Source organism: Micropterus dolomieu, linkage group LG13 (assembly GCF_021292245.1).
Source record: "Micropterus dolomieu isolate WLL.071019.BEF.003 ecotype Adirondacks linkage group LG13, ASM2129224v1, whole genome shotgun sequence".
In the NCBI taxonomy this organism is placed as follows: domain Eukaryota; kingdom Metazoa; phylum Chordata; class Actinopteri; order Centrarchiformes; family Centrarchidae; genus Micropterus; species Micropterus dolomieu.
In genome coordinates this window covers 3,600,517-3,622,856 of record NC_060162.1, presented here as the reverse complement: position 1 = coordinate 3,622,856, position 22,340 = coordinate 3,600,517, and the positions used below count along the sequence as shown (strand labels likewise).

At 40.2% G+C, this 22,340-nt stretch overlaps 1 protein-coding gene across 1 annotated transcript; it reads right to left on the bottom strand.

The window, feature by feature from the left end:
* Positions 1-96: 96 nt before the first annotated feature.
* Positions 97-22,070, bottom strand: LOC123982180 (fibroblast growth factor receptor 1-A-like). Its single transcript, XM_046067601.1, has 17 exons — positions 21,847-22,070; positions 16,439-16,597; positions 12,609-12,707; positions 12,325-12,497; positions 12,108-12,231; positions 11,560-11,750; positions 8,053-8,197; positions 7,771-7,961; positions 7,196-7,341; positions 5,423-5,544; positions 4,293-4,403; positions 4,017-4,207; positions 2,196-2,318; positions 2,049-2,119; positions 647-784; positions 219-324; positions 97-111 (listed from the first exon to the last, which is right to left on the bottom strand). The coding sequence occupies exons 2-17, from the start codon at positions 16,548-16,550 to the stop codon at positions 97-99; spliced, it is 2,058 nt and encodes a 685-aa protein (XP_045923557.1). The 5' UTR covers positions 16,551-16,597; positions 21,847-22,070.
* Positions 22,071-22,340: the final 270 nt, after the last annotated feature.

Here is a 22,340-nt window from a genome sequence, read left to right as displayed (position 1 = left end):
AAAGAAAATTAACATTTTTAATATTACGTATAAAATATATCCAAAGTCCGAAGACATGATGTCTAAATTAAAGGATAATTTGGGTATTTTTAACCCTTATTTTGACATACTCTGGTGGAAACTGGACGAGTAGGTTTAACACTTTTGAAATCTCATCCGAGGCGAGATATTGCAGGAAGACGGCGGTTTTACTGAATTAGTCTTGATAAACACATTACCTGGTTGGCCATGAGAGAGAGTGTGCGGTCTAAATCTTCTACCAGCTGTTGGAAAGTCGGCCTGCGAGATGGGACGGCGTGCCAACATTCTCTCATCATCAGGTACCTGATAAAACAGAAACCTGTGTTCAGACCTTTCCTCATGAATATAAAGCATTTAACTTGTCACAGCCATGGCTCGTAATCAGACACAGGTGTTGTTTTATGTAAATCTTATTTATTCTCTGTTCTCTACCTGCGTTACTTAAAAGGTATTAGATTGTACTCTGCATGGAATAAATGGGGTTACATACGACTTTCTTTTGTTTTGATATTGGCTTTTTTTTTTTTTTTTAAATCAGCCATTGAACAAACACATACTGTATTGGTCTACCACTAACTTTTGTATATGGGAGAACTAATTAATTGCCGTGCGTGGGCGTACTCACAGCTCCTGAGTGCATGCGGAGGGTTTTTCCATGCGATGTCCCTCCTTTAGCAGCTTGAAGAGCTCCTCCACAGGCACTCCGGGATAAGGAGACCCCCCGAGGGTGAAAATTTCCCAAAGCAAGACTCCAAAAGACCACCTGCAGCAGAAGCAGCACACGGGAAACATTACAAAAACCTTTTCAGACATGGGATATGAAAATGTGACCAACCCTCTCCAGAGTCTCTCACAGTTGTGTAAAGTTGTGTGTGTGGTCCCCAGTCTGAGACTTGTCCTGATGCTGAGACGCCTTTTTTTGTTTGTATGGATTAAACAAACGAGACATAACGTGTTGACTAGTGAGCTTTAGAGGTGCTGATAGGTGGATTTTGTTATCTTTGAATTTTCAGTATTAGCTACCAAATCAAATCCATTAGACCCTATTAGGCTGGATGAAATCTTTGATTTTATTTGTGTAGAAAGGCAGTGCCGGAGTGCAAAATGCTTAAACTCTGAGCGCTGCTCCGGCTAACTCCGGCACAAATTAAGCACAGATGTAAGCAAACATTTCACAATGCAACTGGATTGTTTTGGATTCTGTGACTTTAAGTCAAATACAATTTTTTAGTCATATTTCATTATTGAAGTGTTAAACCCAGTCTCATGAATCGTCTCGTGAGCAAAGTCATTGGTCACACCCCTAATGCTAAACTAAACTAACCGTCTGCTGGCTCAAGCTTCAGATTAAATCACACAGAGGTAGAGAGAGAGGAATCAATATTCTCATCTATCTCTCGGCAAGAAAACAAGTTAGCACATTTCTCAAAACTTTCCCTTCAAGTTGGAGCTTTCATTTAATTCCTCTTTCCTCGCATACTGTATGTGAAGGGTTGTGCTAGACATTCGTAATTTCATCACGGAGTTGGCATAAAAGAAAATTTTAAATATAGTGAAGGATTGTTGCTGTGATAATGTTCAAATTGTTCTGATCTAGCAGGAGAAGAATCTCCTCACAACCATAAAACTGTCTCAGTCAGTGTTTCGTGCTTATACATTTGTGATACGTTTATTTAGAGCTGAATAGATTAGTTGATCAAGCGGTAAATAAATCAGCAGAAAATTTATCGACAGCTCTTGTTGGTTAATCTCTCCAGTAATTAAGCCAAAAAATGTGTTTGTTTTCAAATGTAAGGATTTGGTGCTTTCATTTCATTGTAAAATGATTGGCTACTGATTTTATTCTGTATTTTATTTATTTACTATATAAATAAAGTTGCCTTGCCTTGTATGTAAACGTGACTCAGCTGCTTAATACAGTATTTAGACATGAGAGCAGCATTAATGTAATGAGGTGCCTGAAAGAAAAAAACACATACAGAAAACGACCAAAAAAAGCAATCACAAGTCTTTTAAGTTAAACTCACACATCACTTTGGTGCGTATAGATGCGGTCAAATAAAGCCTCTGGTGCCATCCACTTCACTGGCAGACGGCCCTGTAGGAACATTTAAAATGTCTGTCAGAACACGTCCTATCAAATCACCCTGATGTTGATTTTCAGTCTGTCATACATTCGTGGTCTTCTTGTAGTAGTCGATGTGGTGGATATCTCGGGCCAGGCCAAAGTCGGCTATCTTCATCACGTTATCCTCTGTGACCAGCACGTTCCTGGCTGCCAGGTCTCTGTGAATACACTGCACAGCACAGAAATAAAGGTTTACCAAGACCAGTCTTTAAGGATAGGGCAGGTGAAAATGTATATCGTTCTCATTGTCAGTTAGTTTGTATCTCAAAACCGTTTGACAGCCTGTCTGTGGCTCAACGGCGAAACAATTTTTTTGATCCCGTTTGAATGTGCTCTGAATTACACACAATGTTTGTCAATTTAGATTTGTTGTTTGTTAAGTTTGTCGTAAAACTGTCTAAGTATAAGACTGAAAATACATAATTACGAAGACCACGAACCCAGAAATCGTGTATGTGACGTTATAACCGTTTGGCTCAATGACTGAAGCTAACATTACTGAAGCTAACGTCAAAGAGCTTCCATGTGTAGATAGACGATGTGATGAAAGGACCAGGAGTCGCTGGATTAAATACATCAGGTGAGGAACATCGAAGCATGGAACACAGCTAAGCTACCTAGCTACTAGCAAGCAATGAACGTTAGCTTAGCATTACAGCGCTAACATGTTGGTGACGTATATTTTGATGAGATGTAGTTCATGGTTTCAGACAAAAATAAATACTACTTAACAATTTACAACAAACTGCGACTCTTACATTTCTTGCATATTATCTTTTAAATTGACGAACATCATGTGTGTCAGACAAACATCAGGGCACAATTCAAACAATTAGTAGTTGACTACTGCACATATTTTCTCCAATATATGGCCCCATGTGGCGAAAGCGAGGGACTTAGGCTCTCTATTGGTTCCTACTGAAGACGTAAATCTTCAAAAACACCTCACAAATACCACCAAAGACCTATTATACTGCATTTCCAGACCTATACTGTACGACTCCTGTATGGCAGCTTTGCATGATTCAAAGTTTTAAAAAAATATATAGTTTTTTGTTTTATACTGGCTCTTCATGTAGGCATTCATTCCAGCCTCAGTCTGAAAGAAGCTGTAGATGCTCCTGTCTCTTTAAGGCCCCCCCTCTCAAAGCCTACTGTCTTCTGATTGGCCAAGAGCTGAAGCATGTTACCAGGCTGTTGTTGTTGCCGATCGCTGTGCGAGCAAATGACCATATATGGAACACCGTAGAACGGAGCCGTTGGTAGAAAAAGCAGTTCAGAACAGGAGGAAATTGAGGTTTTTGCTCACAGGGATATCTTTTAAATACTCTAACCTCATTATTTGAAGCTTTGGCCATGTTTAACATGAAAATCCAACATTACAATATTGTAGATAAGTCAGAAAATGTGGGAAAGCATAATAGGTCTCCTTTAAACAGCTGCTCACTGTAGGAATAGGAAATAGTGGATTTGTTGGGAACTATTTTCAGCGGCGTATGAATCCACATGTCTATCTATGTCAACATCAACATTAATTCACTCTGTTTCAATTTCACTTTGTCATATTTTGCTTTTATCAATACAACAACTCTTTCACCTCGGCCAACAGGAAAGACTTTTTGGGGGATATTTCAAGAACCAACGATTCCACTCAGGGTTTTTACCCACAGACACTCTAATTCCTGCTGCCGAACTAACAATCATAGAACTGACTATGGTCATTTAATTACATTACTGTCAATCCTGGGGCTCTCTTTTTTTTTATCCCATCTTCTTTTTTCTCGCTCTTGACTGGATGTCACATGACTGTATTTCCACTAAATCACATACAGTAGAATCGTCCACTATGATCGTTACAGAAACTGACCTTCCTTGAAGCGAGGTATGTCATTCCTCTGGCCACCTGGTACGCAGCAGATACCAGCTCCCTGATCTCCAAACTGCCCAAAGAAGCCTGCCTGGAGCCGCTCCAGTACTCCAACCCGACCGGTCGACGGGCACGGAGGTACTCCCTCAGGTTACCCTGTGAGGCGTACTCCACCACCACATACAGAGGGCCTGACAGAGACGCACAGGAGGCGGAGGTGTCATTTTTAACGTCTGTACAACTCACATCACCACCGACCAAGATCCACACACTCACCGGCCTGAGTGCAGGCTCCCAGCAGGTTGATGATGTTCTTGTGTTTGCCAATCATCTTCATCATTTCCATTTCAGAGATCAGGTCAGACAGGTCCTTCTCTGTGGCGTCCGCTGCACACAACAACAAGTGAAGTCAGTAAGGGGTCTTTCTCTGGCGAAATGTTTTATATGGAACAGGAAGGGGAGAAAGGGTTGGGATCGAATCTTCTTAATGATACCGCTAAAATAAAGTGTCAGGGATGGATCAATAGCACTTCACAGAAGAAAACAACTTGATAAAGACACTTAGCAAATTAATAAACTATTAGAAACACTGAATGTCAATATTTTACTTCAAATCAAGAAGATTATGTTTTAGGAAAACACTCAAAAGAATCTATTAACTGTAGTAGCTGAAGTTTTAGATGTAGAAGTCCGTCCCTTTCGTATCCGCCCCATGGGATGTTATTTTAGAAAAAAATATGTTCGGTAGTCAACAACGAGAGGCAACTAATTTTTTTTTTTGTGTATCTCGTTTGAATTGTGCCTGTGTCCTGAATTACACACTCAATGTTTGTCAATTTAAAAGATCATTTTGTCTGTCAAGAACGTCGCAGTTTGCCGTAAAACTGTAAAGTACAATTTAGTTTTGTGTGAAACGGCTCAATGAACTAAATCTCTCGTCTCGCACTAATATATCTCTATATACACACACATACATACACACACACACACACACACACACACACACATACACTATACAGATTTGTATTAGTGGATAGCTCATGATCTGCAAAGCCTAATGACTGTCCTGTATATTGTGGTGTAGTGTGCTATTCCTTCTATTGTTTTGTGTTGACCTTTGTAATGACCTGCCTGGGACTACAGATGAAAATAAGACTTTGGCTAAACCTGCCATATTTACATTGATGCAAAGCTGAAATGTTCATTATTGTGCACTGTCCCTTTTAATTAAATAAATAAATTAAATATAAAAATAAAATAAATAAAACATATATAGAACAAACATAACATTTCAGGGCAGGAACAGGATGAACGAAACTCCTACATCACCACAAATACAGATGTGCTTAATATCATGTCTTTGGTTAAACGAAGAAGAAGAAGACAATTAAAAAAGTAACACTCACCTTTCAGCATCTTCACAGCTACCTTTGTGAGGCGAGTGGGTTTATTTTTGTCGATCCCAACAGCCTCTGCCAGAACCACCTGACCAAAACAGCCTTCTCCCAGCGGCTTCCCCAGAGTCAGCCTGAGGAAAATCACACACAGCAAATATTTTACTACCAAGTCAAGTAGCATGCTTTGATTAACTGGTGTGTAATGTATAAGTTATAACTGCAAATAAGTGCTTTATAGGAATTCAAGGACTGAAACTATGAATCCAAACATATGCAGGCACACAACACAGCTACAGACAAACAAACAGGTATGTTTTAAGTAGTTCTCTGAAATCACAGTCAGGAGGCAGCAAAAAGCCATCAGAGAGAAATGACTGAAACACGCTCCTGACCTTTACCTCGAGACAACATTATGATCCTGATTTAAGATGTAACCCATTACTTATGCCATTACAAAGGCTATTTTCCTCTACAAGTATAATGTTGGCATGCCAACCCCTGAAAATGGCAATAAAAATAAAGCCGCAAAAAAAAAAGAGGGAGGCAGGGAAATGTGATACTTCTGTCCTTGACTGAGAAATTACTAAGTGGGCGTTCAGACTAAAAAGAGACCTGCGGAAAAACAACAAACATGCAAGAAGCTGCGGAGGTGGGGGAGTGTTATCTCAGGTGAGACTAAAATATGATCAAGGGCTCAAATCTGCTACTTGCAAGCTGCGATTTGCACCGTGAGATAATTTCCTCTTGCTCTTTTTGACATGTTCCACCAATCAAAACAAAAATCTAAATGACAATTTTGTTCTGTTAACAGATCAATGAGTTTCAAGGTTTTTATTACAGAGGCCGCAACTTTTTTACAACTCTGGAAAATGATTACAGTGGCAACTGTTTTACCTTCTTTGTGACTAGAGCTGCAACGATTAAGGGATTAATTGATTAGTCGATCGAAAGGAAAGTTAATTGTCAACTTTTTTGATGATGGATTAATCTTTTTAGTGTAAAACATTTGCAGGTTTCATCTTCTTAAATGTAAGGATTTGCTGCTATTCTTTGTCATTCATGATAGTAAATGAAGAGTCTTTGCGTTTTGGACGGTTTGTTTGAAAACGTCCCTTTGGGCTCTAGGAAAATTTTGAAGAGCATTTTTCACAATTTTTGGACATTTTATAGACTAAACAATTAATCAACAAAAATAATCCACAGATTAATCGATGATGTGAGAAATGAGAGGATTTTACAACTCTGTAAAGTTAGCACGGTGGAAATCGTTAACTTTCTTCATGATGACTGCAAGATAAACAGCAGGAATACAGTGTTCACGTTATCTCAAGGAATGTGATCTTTTGAAACAAGACTTTTGTTCTGTTCTGTATTTTAAGGAAGCAGCGAGGGTTGAGGACGGCCACACAAGTAGGAATGAAATTAGAAAGTGGTAGAAACCTTTCTGTGGGTTTCTGACGATCTACTGGCGGCACTTTTATAGCCACTTGGTAGACAGATAAAATTTGTGATGAGGTTACCCAAAGTAACAGAAGACGGGACTAAATAAAGGGTGTAGCCTTCAGTGTAGGGTGGACCACCGACAAACTCACTAAATGCAGAAAATTACAAGTGAAATAAATCACTTTATCATCAAGTTTGAAAGGAACATGGGCACGCAGATACGAGAGCTTTATAAGAAGTGTGTTTTTAGGACATAAATAGCGTTGAACCTTCAGATTCTTGCTGCATGACGGACAGTGAGTGGGTGAGACAGGTTGAACGTTATATAGTGTGCCGTACCTGTCGCGAGCCAGCTCCCACACAGGATCGTAGGGAAGCTCGTACTCTGACACCCCTGCCAGGATGGTGGTGGCGGCGCTGGAGAGACGAGACTGACGCATCAAACACATCCCTGACTGGAGGGAGGACGAGGACTCGACTGACACCTGCAGAGGGAGGAGAGAAGATGTGAGAGTCTTTATGACCTCATGCAACAACAAGGACTCCGAGTCCGTTTTTTTTGTCTTTTAACTTCTGATCGCCTTGTGCCAACACGTTACTGCGACAGGAAGCTAATTTTAACAAACTTTTGCATCATTGCTTCTTTATTTATTCATAGTAACAGTGAGACAACAGCACATCAAACAGGAAGACATTAGCCATTTTACTTACAACATAAATATAACACTCTTGCATACGCCAGTGTTTCCAATTTAAATAAATGTACAGCAGGCTGCATGAACCGATCAGAGCAGATACTGTCGACTTGTAGTTGTTAGAGCCAGTAATAGCAACAGGAAGTTAAAAGACAAAACAGAAAACTGAACAAATGAGAAAAATAGTTTGGTAGTGGTAAGGTGAGACAGACGTTTTACCTGTCTCCTCAGAGGAATGCTTTTGGCTAACTTTTGGACCGCTAACTGGCTGCTGAAGTCGCTCTTCTTCGGTGCACAGCAGAGTCTGCAGATGACTGCTGTGGCTGTGAGGATGATGATGATGAAAAACCCAAGGCAATAGATGAAGATCTCCAAGTATGTCTGAGAGGGCAGCGCCGAAGGGGGCAGGTCTGACATCAGAGAAATTAGAGCACAGACATCAGCACACCGTCAAGTCCTCAGGGTCACGGTCAAGTTGTAGATCATTTCTGAGCAACATACCATCGACGACGGTGAGCCACGCAGAATGATGGGAGACTCCGATAGAGTTTCCTGCCAGGCAGGTGTACTCCCCAGCGTCGTTCAGACTTACGTTCCTCAGAGTCAAAACCTCCATTTCTTTATCCGTTGTGTTCAAACCTGCCGTCTGGAATAAAGAAAGACATGTGACATGAAATAAAAATGAAATGCGAATTAAAGAAACGTGTGTAGGTGGATGTTTCAACTATTTTCTCTGATTTCAGTTTCCTCTTACAGTTTTTCTTGATTGCTTAAACACATTTCTTGAAATTATGCCTCTTTTTTCTCGAAAACACAAATCCACAGCTTCTCACCAAATTCCCCAAACATCCTATTTTCAGGTCAGAATGAAGCTTTCCACTCAAAACCATTCAATCTTGCTGAAAAAACAAAATTTGCCCTCAGACATAACACACAAGCCCTCAGAAATACACACACACACACACACACACGTATTAAATTCAAAACAATACTACAAAAACTGGTTATTAGAAATTTATTCCTTTGCGTGCTGTTCAGTTCAACACACCAAAGAACTAATTATTCTGCCATAGCGTTCTGTCCTGGGTCTGAGACAGGCCAGAGATTCTTGTTCTCCTCCTCCTCCTACTTCTCACCATACTCCTATCCCATCTCCTCCTCCAACTCCTATTGTTCTTCTTCCTTCACCTCTTCCTCCTCTCCATACTGTGTTTACTCTTCCCCCTCTTGGTGTCCTCCACCTCTTCCTTCAGATTTCTCTGGATCCATTGTTCCAAAACTGAATGAACTGACTCCGGTCCTTTTATCTATTGAAGCTTCTGATTGGTGTGTTATCAATTTTGACTGTTTGTGTTTCCACCTGGGTAGCTGTGTGCTAATTGAGCTCAACCTGTGCTGATTGAGTGAACAATAGCAAATGTAAGTGTTTTCTCAATGACTACACGGTGTAGGCTATGAGAAATGAAGGGATTTGTGTGTAGAGTTTAGAGAAATGGGTGTGTGTTTTGAAAAAATTGAGTTATGGTTTTTAAATTTTTGTTCAATAGCCTGCTTATAGTGTTTAAGCAATTGAGAAAAACTGTAAATTTGAATATTTTCTGGTTTCTTTCCTCCTCTATCACAGTAAACTGAATTTTTTCACAATTTTCACGCCCAAACAACTAATCGATTAATCATGAAAATGATCGACAGACTAATCAACAACAAAAACTAATAGGTAGTTGCAGCCCTAAAAAGCCATATAGAGCAAAATAAAACTGGTGTTACTTTCAACAAATCCCATGAAGAGACCCAAACCAACAATATGTTAGTTGTGTATATTAGGGCTGAATTTTCAAGTCTTGCCTATAGTTGACTGAATCACGTGTGTCTGTGTGGCGCATGCGGGGGGTGTTACACACGGTAGCTCCACTTTGCCCTTGAGAAGCTGCAGAGCTGTAATCTCTATTTCATGCTTTTACATCTAAAATGAGGCTTTTTGTTGACCATTTTCTGCTCGCCTGCCATTCACCGGTCTTGTGCAGAGTTGCGTGCCGTTGGGCCGACAACTGCGTGCAAGTCGTGGTTCCTCGTGGGTCTATTTCGAGTTGCGGGCTATTTAAAAACAATCTAATATTCTTTGTTTGGTTCATCAATGGTGATAAATGATCAGAACGTCCCGTTAGGTAAGGACATGTCGGCACAACACCGGCGAAGCTGGCGCTCCGTCTCTTCAGCACATACCGACACACACGCACGCTACGTCCCCTTCCTTAAGGGTTAGGGTTACAATTTTGCATTTATTCACTTAAAATCCTTTATTAAAAGCTTCCCTCTTTTCACATTTTTATTTGCAGCATTATATGTTGATATTTATTTTGTAATAGGCTGTATATTAACTTATTGGGAGAAAACTGGTAGTTCTATCAGACGTTGAGCACCCCCATATCGCCAAAATGGTATGATCCTCGTTTCATAACGCCGCTGTGAAGCTTCGACTCTGAGATTGACAGTCGAATCAGAAGAATACTGCAAGCTAGTAAACATGGATGTAAACAATGCAGGATTGAAAATACTCAAACAAATCAGCTCTGCAAATGTTTTCTGGAGAACACGTTTGTTTGACATCAGGGATACACACATTTTTTTTGTTTGTTTACAAGAAAAGTTCACAGGGCAGCTGTAAATGTTGGATCCAGCTGTGCATAAAATAAGCAGAGTTCTGGATAGTCGGTCTTAGCAGGCAGAAACACAATCCACTGAAAACAATGAAGGTGCTTCTGCATGAATCACTGCGTTTGTTTTTTGATTAATCTTTGTCATTTGTGTATTTCCCAATGCTATTGTGCACCCCTACGGTACACTGGCCCCCCAAGGTTCAGGTAACTGGTACCAAACTTTGCTAAAGTTATGCAGGACTCTGCACACTGGTGCTGCTGACATTTAAGGTTCAGAAATGAGTAACTAACTGATGAGAGTCTGTTTTATAAATGTCTCTTTTTATCCTCCAATCACCAGACATTCATTGTACTCAGCCTTTCTTGTGAAAGGGAACATAATAATACGTGCAAAGGCTCTTGGCTACATGCCAGACACAACAAACCACAGTGGCGTGTCTTTCATCATGAGTCCACAATCCATCACAGATGTGGTTTTACTCTGCTCAGTCTGAGAGATATGCAACCAGTCTCATGCAATATAAAGACATGCTGAACCACCACTAGTGGAGGTTATAACAAATACACATTACTTTTATGTCTGAGTCACTCCAGACTTCTTACACGTCGTCATGTTGCAGCCACACAGTTTTAAAAATCAGGGTATATGTGCGGCAGCTTACTGTGTTTTAGAATCAAATTTAAAGTGTATTGTTACCAATAATATTCCAGGTCCATCTCTAAGTTTGAGCGTTTAGTCCTTTCTAAGTTGCACCATTAAAACTTAAATATCTTGCTATGAAATATCCGTAGAGCCAACAAGCCATGTTGAATTTCTCTTCGTTTCTGGTGAAACACTAGATCATTTTATCTCTTCAGGCTGATGATTCAAATAAAACAAGGCAGGAAAAAGAAAATAATCACTCTTCAGTTAAACTTGTCACTTTTAGTAGACAGGTGCAACCGGTTAGGAGGGTCGCAGGTAGACACTGCTTCCTTTTGGAGGGGTCACGAGTCAAAACGTTTGGAAACCAGAGTGAGAGGGAAACATCCAGACTTTATTTGATCTTTTTATTGTTCCATAATTTGAGGTATATTGTGTTATTCTGTAAGAGAAAGTCTTTATAATCTGTGATCTTATCTTTGGGTTTCAAACTGCTGGTCAACGTTTGAGACGCCACCTTGGACTTTAGGAAACTGTTCACTCTTTTATAGACCAAACAAGTACTCAACTAACCAGGAACATAATAGGCAAGTTTACTAAAACGTTTGCAGTTACACGTGTCTGTTACTGGGTATAAATATGTTTTAGTTTAGGAATTTGTGAAATTAAACTACTTGGGAAACAAAAGTGGTATAACTACACACAAACCTTGAGAACAAGGACGTACGGGTGTCCGTCTGGCGCCTCTCTGCTGCCGTTGACGGTGATGTGTTTGAGCCACTGGATGTGAGGCTGCGGGTCACTGAACACCCGACACACAAACTCCACGTTACCGCCAACAACTGCAGTTTGGTTCGCCGGCAGACCCGCCTGCAGAATCGGTCTGTGAGGAGAACGCTCTGGAAAAGAAAGTTTGAAGAATGTAAGAGGTGCCCAGCAACACATTTGGATAGTCAGTCCACAGTCGAGCTAAATTACACATATTTCTCTCTCCATTTCAGCCCTCTGTCCACACCACACTGGTGTGTTTCAAACCGTCTCGGCGATGTCATAATGATTTCATCGATGAAATCAGTGGGAAGAACAAGTCTTTGATACACAGCTGATTTTGCATGTTTTCCTACTTACAAAGCATGTAGAGGTCTGTAATTTTTTATCATAGGTACACTTCAACTGTGAGAGACAGAATCTAAAACAAAAATCAAGAAAAAAAATCACATTGTATGATTTTTAAATAATTAATTTGCATTTCTTACCAACTACATCGAGCAGGTAGGTGTGTTTCAGACTCCCGTGTTCATTCTCCACCACACAGGTGTAGTTGCCTTTATCAGATGGAACAACTGACTCCATTATTAGAGTCCACATGTGGTCTCGGATCTGAAAGATTGAGGATAGAAAGAAATAAACCAATTAAAACAACGGGTTGAACCTCTTGTCCGTTTCTCTTTACAAGAAAGGCCAAAAACTCACTTTGAACCCTCCGATTCTTTGGTCCTTCCTGAAAACTTTCCCGTTCTTGTACCAGCGCAGGGAGGGAACGGGGTTTCCAGTTGCTTGGCAGCGAAACTTTACAGTCCTACTGGCTGGAACAGCGTGCAGCTGCTTCTCCATCTTCTCTGGCATCACCCACTGCGGCGCCAGCGCTAACGAGGAGTCACAACGAGGTAAACACCATGATTACAATCGTTTTTCTTGATGTCATGTTTTTAAACACAAAAACAAAAGAAAGACAAAACCAAAAGTTTGGGGCTTACACTGGATCTTTTCGTTGCTTGTTGACAATTCATTGGACAGTTTATTTTCCTCTGAGGATGACTCATCGTCTTCTTCGTCTTCAGACGATTTAACTGCGGCTACAAAAAAGGTTAAAAGGTAAAAGCTGCTCAGAAAATTGTGCTGATGTTTGCAAACAGGATTCTAGGGCTTCTCACTGGGAGTCTCAGATGTTCCCTCCAAGAGATAATGAAACCAGTTTGTGGATTAACCTCTAACCTCTGATCCCGGCGCTGTGAATGAGCCTTTAAGCTGTCCTACTCAACAGCCGGGGCAGACAGGAGCTGTCGCCACAGGACAGTACTACACCCAACCACTTCCGAAACTTCAGAGACCTCCTCCTTATCTGCCCCGGCCATTAACAGCATGCAAACAAAACACACATCCCTCCAGTCCTTCCCTGCTAAGGGACTATACCAGAATAAATGGAGGGGGGAGGGGGCTTTTTAAAAAAAGCAACCCCCTCCCCAGAGTTATGAATATTTACTTTCAACCCTTTCTTTGACTGACTGAAAAACTGCAATACCACCCAAATCTGTTGGCAAGAGTATGAGATATTCATGGTATGATTATCGTCTGAAAATGTATTAAATGTACTTAAATGATTTTATATAGGGTTTTTGTTAAATTGTTATTTATTATGTACGCTGCTGGACCTGGGAAACAAATTTTATTCTTTCATGTTTTACATGGTTGAATGACAATAAACAAACTTTAAAATATCACGGCTTCACAGTAGTAAAACTTGTTTTATCATTAATAAACAGCATAAATCATTTAAAATTGTGCAACAAAGCTTAAACCTAAAAAGGATCATTTCTGTATTTTTAAACTGGGGACCTTTCTTCCCCCCCCCCCCCCCCGACATGTTGCTTCAGCCAGCAGCTGAACCGGCCCGGGTGGCTGCAACGTATTCCTTTGGGGCAATTATGCACGCCAAAAATGGCGTCCACAAAAAGGTCAGTGTGTTGTCTTCCTGCAACAATTCGCCACTCTCGAGAAAGATGTGAAATTATTTCTCAATAAACACTGAAAATGTTCCAACAAGAGCAAGTGTTCACAATCAAAGTGATTTTTGCAATTGCCAAATTTGTGGCAGGCTAGGGTTTCTTGCAACTAACGATTATTTACATTAAAAATGAATAATTTGGTCTCAGAAAATAGAGAATAATATCCAGCACAGTTTCCTAAAACCAGGTGTCAGAACCAGCCAACAGACTAACACACACATATTCAGTTTACAATATAAAAACAGAAGAGCAGTTAATCCTCAAATTTGAAAAGCTGGAACCAGAGAACATTATATTCCAGCCACTTTCTATTTATTAATCCATTTATTTTTTTATTAAAAAAAAAAAAAAGGGACAGCGTACAGAAAAACACTTGATACCATTTGATGCACTGTACCAGATTATAGCTTCAAGCTAATTCACATCTGCAGTCCCTTGGTAGGTCATAGTTAAAAACACCACAATAATAATAATAATAATAATAATAATGAAAAAATACAAATGAATTAGTTTTAGCCTGACATTTCCGTCATAATCACACCAATTACATGACGTGCCAGTGGACGACACTAAACTAAGACAGTGAACATGATAGGCATTATACCAGCTAAATGTTAGCATGCTGATTTTAGCATTTCTCTCAACACACCGCTGTGCCTACCTACAGACTCACAGAGCTGCTAGCATGGCTGCAGACTCTCAGTCCAGATAATCTCATATCCATAAAGATTCTGTTTCTCCAGCTGACATCTTGGTCCTATTAGCTAGTGAGGAGAAGAAAAAGCCCTAATACAGGGTCAGGACTGTTCTGATATGTTTTATGACCCATTGCCCAACACCAGCGCCATAATTTGTAACATGTGTGATTCCTTTGTTTTTTATTAATCTTTAAAAAAAGTCTGTGTTAAGGAAAAAAATAAAATATACCCCGTCCTCCTCTTCCAAAAAAAATAGTCAGACTACCCTCCCTTAAGAAAAACAAATACTAATTTTCAGTGTTTCTGGCCTTAAATCATGTTGAAGGTGAACAGGAGAGGCCATAGTTAAAAAAAATAAACCACTGTGTCACATGCAAAGCTGGGAATCCCTGTAAAACCTTGTGTTGTGGTACTGAAAATATAGATTATAGCGAATGTGCAGCTTCTGTTACACACATCAAACAGTTTATATAAAGGATTAAACAGGGTTGGGTTTTAGGGATGCCTTTTTTTATGTAGAGTTTTTGAGTATAGTTCGTGGCATTTACGGGAATATTTTACATTAAACTGGTTTTATCCTCAGTCTTAGAAAGCGGAGAGTGTAAAGGAGGGAAGTGGTTTAAATTTCAAAAGACCAAAACCTTCATTTGGGAGAATACAACAGAGAGTGAGGTGGGAAATTGAAAGCATGCTTTGTTTATGACAGGAGACTGCAGCAGAGAAGGCTAAATTTGATGTGTTCTTGATTTAGAGAAAAACAAAGAATTTATGGGCTCAAAAACAACAGTATCACATAGACACACTCAGCTGGAGTCCAGATGGTTGGAACAAAAAAAGACAAACACACACAGGGAAGGTATATCCATGCATATGCACACGAAGACAAATACTGGCAGGAGTTTGAATGTTTTCTGAAAAGAGTTTCTTGTGTTTCTGTCTGTGAGAGTCTGAGTGGCCGTAACACACCAGACTGTGTGCATGTGTTAGTGTGTCTGGACAGGATATACAGACCATAACCAGCACCCTGAGAGCCAAGCCTCAGTTACACCAATGAAATATCACTTTAACCAGTTTCAGATGCCTCAAAGCCAAAAACAGCCAAACCTTGAAAAAGTCACTTTCCTATTAAAGAAATTCGCTCATTGGAAAGTTTTATAGCGTTTTATGTAATAAAAAACACCAAGACCACAGCTGACATGAAAGGGCCCTCGAACAAAAGAGAGGAGCGAAGACCTCAAACAGCTCACACACACACACACACACACACACACACACACACACACACACACACACCAGTAAAAACAAGGCAAAAATCACACCAGCAGCACCAGCAACTGTTAATGTTATAGCAGTCTACAGAGGCAGAGGGACATAATGAAGTAAGTAATGAAGTGTTTTTATATTGAAAACGTTCAAATCACAGGTTTCACAGAGATTTTAATCATAACTTGAAAAGGAAAAGCAGATTATTAAAAATGGCAGCAGGGTTGTTTTCTGTAAATCAATTAATTAGGCTAACAAATTGTCTCAGCATTAGTCTGACTTACTAGTTTGAACTGGGAACCTCCAGGTCTGAAAAGTAAAGCTAAGGTGCCTTAAACCTGCATTCTTTCTAATGCCCAGCAGGGGGCGACTCCACTGGTTGCAAAAATAAGTAACTGTCTTGTAGCTTATGAGAAAATGTTTCTACTTCTCAGCTGATTTATTCCCTCAGTAAACACTTTCCTGATGAGTTTATGGTCTCTTATGGTCGCCGCTGAAAAAGCGTATTAAGAGTTGGCTGTTCACTTTCTCTGATGAGTACATTTAGTTTTAAGCCTGTTCTGTATACAAAATTATCAGTACCCTGGGAGGCACCAGCTGTATTTTATGTGATTCTGTTCATGTAAAAACAAAAGGTGATTATGCTTTGATGCAATCTTGTTCAACAAATATAGGCCTGGCATTTAAAGCTGCGTTGTACTGATCAGGAAAAAAAAAAAAACAAACAAAAAAAAAAAAAAACACACACACTTTGATATTTTTTCCTAAAATCGTTCAGCTCTCAAACAGAAAAATACTTCTGACAGTCACACTCACACAGACATCTGTGAAGCATCTTACCTGTGTCAGTGTCCTCTGTGGCCGGTCTGGACTGAACCTGAGGAAACTGGACCAGCAGAACCAGCAGGACGCATGGCAGCAGCAGCAGCAGGAAGCAGCGGGGGGAAGACATTGTGTCCTAACACATCAACTTACTGGGTCTTCCAGACTGGGAACACACTGCAGCAAGTGAACAGAGACAAATATAAAATTAGAGTCACAAGAAGACAAGCAGCCAGAGGACATCAGAGGAAAAAAAAAAAAGAATATTCCCTAAAATATGATCCAGTCTGCAACCTCCAGGTCTGAAAAGTGCAGCCAATGCTGTTCATTTTTCTGGTAGGTACATTTTATTTTAAGCCCTTTTCAAACCATCCAAAATTAACATCCCATTTACAATCACAGTTAACATGAATTATGGATGCACCTTCCTAACCAGACTTGCTGGCTACACACTTTTTTCCAAATACGGAAATAAAAAAACAAGATGGCGACGGCCAAAATACCAAACTCTAGGCTTCGAAACAGCCCACAAACCATGTGGAGACGCATAGTGCCAGGTGTGAACTAACATACCTTGAGCTGTCCACTGGTCCTCCTGCCCTAAATACTCACTACAGCACCAACGTGAATTATTCAGCCACTGAAAATAGTTCCCAACAATGTCCTATTCCGATGTTTGTTCACCTAACATTTCAAAAACCAAATATATTCACATATAGATAAATGTATATGTATTAAATGAAGATATTTGGATGGTTCAAGTAAATGTAGACATCGCTCCATTTAAGTCAACATATTACCAGCATTACGCGGTATAATAACAGAAAGAAATCTGCATTACAGCACTACAAAGAGAAAGAAAATGTTTATTGTCTGACTTGCAGCAGCTACACACTTTGGTGATCTTGTGACTTGGAAGTTCAATGTTGAATGGATTTACAAACCTTCTCCAGCTGCTGTGGACAACATCAATCAATTTTTTTTCCCCTCAAGGAAAAACATCGCACCATCATCTCCGATTGCTGCTTCTTACAAGGTGAGAAGTTTCTGCTTTTTTCCTTTTATCTTATCTATATTTTGGACGTTGTTTGGACAAAATAAGCACTTTGCAGATTGCTAGGAATTCCCTCCAGGGTCTACACAAAGTCTGGACAGCTCCAGCTCCCCTTTCCTTCAGGTGTGAAGGAGTTCAAAGTTAAATGTAGACTCTCCCTGACATATAGCGACTCTCCAGACCAACTCATTAGGGAAGCAGGTTTAAGAACAAGATCTGGGCGAAAGCCGGCTTCCAGCACTGCAATCAACCAGCCAAAATGTTCTCTTTGGATCAGAGACAATCATTGGCAATCCCTGCATCGGAAGAAACCCCAGAACATTTCCACACTTCCCTAAGTCCACTCTTAGCAAAAAGAACCTTAATACAGGATGTAGGAAGAAGAGCTAAATCCGTAAAGCTTGGAACTCAAGGTTCCTGAACAAGATGGGACCTCCCTAAGAGACCCATCAAGTAGAGTGAACTGTGTTGGTTGGAGCCTTTTTGTATTTTCTTTTTTGACACCCTCCCGACCACTGGTCAACTTGCACAGGTGGGGAGGACCCCCCCTCTGTGGAGCTAAAGGAACCATGGCACGAGCTAAAGGAACCATGGCACGAGCTAAAGGAACCATGGCACGCATCAAATCAGGATGTACAACTGCTTTTGATGCAGGGAAGATCCAGGTGGCGCCATGACAAGGTGTTGACAACGCTCACAGATATCTCCAATCATCACCTTTGAGGGTCAGAGGCTGCTGAGAAAATGGTCGGTACTAAAAATAATTTGTGGTTCCCTCACAAACGTAAATGGGAACACGCCTGCACCAACATCGCAACATGCTAATTCAGTGTTTTCTCACAGGCTGCTCACACTTGTGCAGCTGTTTCTCTGAGTAGGTGAAGGCATGGTGATGTGGACCCATAATCCTTCAACACTCTGGAGTCACCCCCCTCCCCCTCCCCTGCTCATTTAGCTCACCTGTGACTCCTAAATATCTGTAGTGTCAAACAAAACAGTGCAGCAGTAAATCACATGTGCACGCTGCCTAAAACAAACACGGACGGACACCAGCACCATTTGCTGCATGTGTCACCATGAAGGTGTGAAACGCTCCTCCTCACCTTCTGGTCAAAACATTATCTTGGTATGGGAGCTGAAGAGACAGAGAGAGAAAATACAGCCGGGCCAATACTACGTTTTTGACACCGATAACCTAAATAACAACATATTGGTGAAAATTTCCCCCCCATTAAATAAGCCATCTCCAGCTGCTGTGGACAGCAATTTTTATTTCAATTTTATTTCTTAAGGTAAAATGTCTCATGATTTGTGGTTGCAGCTTCACCAAGGGGCTTTTCTGAGTTTTATATCAAAGAGGATAAATTTTATCTTTATATTTTCTGAGCTGTTTGGAAAAAAATAAGCCATCTTACAACCTAAACAATTAATTACTTAATCAGAAAAAAATACACATTATTTAAGTAATGAAAATAATCATTGGTTGCCGCCATATTCCGAAACCTCACGTACTGAACATGCTATAAATAATCTATCATGGCACTGTGGCTTCCTGATTGTTTGTAAATGGCTAACCCGTCTCTATTCCTACAGTAAACAAATGAATACCAGAGCAGATTTATCAGTCTGGCTCCAGAGAAGACGTTAACTTCAGCTGGAAAGTGACTTGAACATTGAAGGAGGAATAGAGGACAGTAAATGCAGTGGGACTCTCGTCATCTTATGAGCCTCATAAACAAGATGAACACTGCTTGGCTGCCATCGCAGAGCCCCTCAGCTTGTACTCTCTCCAGCTCTGAAAATCAGACCATTACAGAGGACGCAGGGTCTGTCCTTCGTCTTCATGCTGCACAGAGTGTGCAGAGCATGTGCATGTGGTTTGAGGGTGGCGTCCCCGAGCGTGATGAGCATTTCAGCGGAGCGTGCCAGGTTTATAAAGACATACATTACACATATAGAGTAAAACACTTAGATTAATTAGGCTTTTGTGAACATTAAGGAGTTTTATGTGAAAGTCAGGCTGCTGCACACGAGAGCCCTTCACAAAAACCTTCATGTGGACAACTTTTTCTTGTTTTACACACAAATGTGAACCGCTTCTCCAAACGCAGTCTGGAAAATACAGCAGCGTGTCTCTCTCCCACATATAAAACACAAACATATTCAGCAAACACACTGGCAGTGAAGAGATTCACATACAACACCCTGCACCAAAATGATAGCTGCCATTGTTCAGAGCTAGATTCAGAGCAGGTTTTTAGCTTATGACAGTTGTAAAAGTACAGAAAAGATGTGTTTGAGGTCATTTAGAAACAGTTTGTCCACCAGAGAGCACCAACAACTCAATCAGTCAACTGTAAAATTACCTGCTCACTACATTTCTTGGTCTGGGGCAGCAAATATGGATTATTTTTATAATCAGTAAATCTGCTAATTGTTTTCTGGACTAATGTAAGAAGTCAGAAAACTGAGAATGCTTAATTAGCTTCAATTTACTTTCATAGAAGAAAAGGAAACTCAGCAAATATTCACATTTGATAAACCACAACCAAAGAAGACTTGCTTCATGTCCAGCATAATTTATTCACTTCTCTGTTTTTGTAACTTGTTAGATCTGACTAGAAAATGGGTCACTATCAGTACACAGACTCTCACTAACAGGATCGGTAAAGTACTTCATAGGTTATTTTCTATTTCTGCAAATCCTTCAATCCTCTCACACTTTTAATAACAAAACTTCTGTCACTTTCCTCCACCCTGTCTGTTCACCTTCCCGTGCTGAAGCCCTCACCTACACACCAGATTCTACAGCAGGCTGGCAGCTCTGAATAGTTGTCATACTAACACACATCTACTTCTGCCACCCATCCATCCGAGCTGGAAAACGACATTCAGCGAGTGCCAAACAGGAAGAGATGCATATTTTGAACGCAGCATGCTGCATATCTCATGGAGAGTTCATAAAAGGAACATGAGGATAAAGAAGAAGAAACCATACTGGCCTGAGTGTCGCTCAGCATTTCAACATGATAATGTAAACAGCAGAAAGTGATGTATGAAGAATAATAAACAAATAAGAGATTTAGAGAATGGGTTCCTGGTTTGTGCTACAGGATAACCACCTATGGGGAGGCCGAGTGGAAAATGAGTCAGACTCTTCATGCACACTCCACATATTTTGAATTAACAGCCTAGCAGAAGCAGATTACTATCAAATCAGTGTGACAGTAACCGTGAACTGTAAAATTCATTAACCACGCTGCTGCTGGGAAATGCCGGAGCAGAAGATACTGAGCTCTTACATAGTATGACAAATACCCTATTTAACTCACCTGAAGGGTATTTACAATGACAGAAGAAGTATCCTTATCATTTACTTAAGAAAAGAAACTGGCAAAAACGGTGGAGTCATTCTATATAATAAGGACATTAACTTTTGATACTCCAAGTACATTTTGTTTCCAATACTAAAGCAACATTTTGAATACATGACTTTTACCTGTAATGGACTATTTTTGCTATTCTTTTTAAACTTAACTATTATCTAAATGGGCTACTTCTTCCAACACTGGTTACTTAACAAATTGAGATTTAACATGCAAAGCTTATAAAATATTATGCTTTCTTATAGATTAAACTACCCAACTGTGTATAAAATTGTTAAAATTAGCTCCACATCGACCAACTATACCAATAAAACGGTACAATAGCATAATAATAAGTATTACGTCCACATAAGCAATTGTTCCTCGACCAATAGAAGATAAGATAGAACTTTATTTATCTCAAAAGGGAAATAGTTGTGTAGCAATTGCAGTACAAAGTAGGTGAGTGCCTAAAGAGTGCAGAAAATATACACAAAGGCAAAACGCTACTAATGTATAACCTCATAATATTATACGATAAGAGTAGATTTAACACTGACATGAGACATTTTCTGCGTTGTGAAACTTTTATTTTTGATACTTTAAAGTACATTTTGCTGGTAACACTGATGCACTTCTAGTGAAACAAAAGCTTTCCATGCTATGTAATACAAAGTCTTCTTTTGCAAAGAAAAGACCCAGAAAAGTAATGCAGCGCACAAACAAAACCGCTCTTTTGCGTAAAACTTGAATCATAGGTGAAATGGAGCCGTAACGTTACCTTTATATTTAAATCCACAGTCAAGTTGTTTTATATCCGAGGACGTGGAGGCAGAGTCGGTAGTTAAATCAAAGGTTGTTGGTTTATCCGGCCGTAACGTTACGTGACCAGCGCTGCAGTTTAAAAACTGAAAACAACTTTTCCCGACTCTTAACACAGCTCATTAGACAGCCTCTGAACCAGACGAGTCGCTTTGGTGATTATTAATGGTTCAAAAATGACTCACGCGGTTCACTTGCCAAAACACATCTCTACGTGGGGGTAGAATAAAATCTCTGCGGTGTTTGAGCCCGAAACGTTTCGCCCCTGGTGAGAAAACGTGGGAAAAGTGCAGCTCATTGACGGTATTGTCTCAATATACACTCGGAGAGAAGAAACGCCTCCAGTGGGAGTTCCCTCCTACACACTAGTGAACCCCCCAGTCGATTAATACCCCAGGGCTATCAATTCATTGACTCCATTTTCCGAGTGGCGTAATCCTGCCTCCCCGCATGTGTCCACCCCCCCCCTCCCCTTTGTCTTGCAGGAGCAGGAAGGGAAAGGCTTTCCCTTAAGATTCCTGCTGTGCAGGGTCTGGTCATGGTCTGAAGAGCTTCACTATCTAATTCGTTTTTATTTGGTCACTTATTAACAAGTGGTAGAGGAAGTATTCATTTACTCAAGTAAATGTACGAATAAATACCACACTTTAAAAATACTCCATTTTACAAGTAACCAGTT

Excerpts from the sequence above, each read along its gene's own strand:
- LOC123982180 (XM_046067601.1), bottom strand. The coding sequence starts at position 16,550 with ATGTCTTCCCCCCGCTGCTTCCTGCTGCTGCTGCTGCCATGCGTCCTG. Across the intron at positions 12,498-12,608 it reads AAGCAACGAAAAGATCCAGT|CGCTGGCGCCGCAGTGGGTG; the intron begins GTAAGCCCCAAA and ends ACTCCTCGTTAG. Across the intron at positions 5,545-7,195 it reads TGGGAGCTGGCTCGCGACAG|GCTGACTCTGGGGAAGCCGC; the intron begins GTACGGCACACT and ends GATTTTCCTCAG.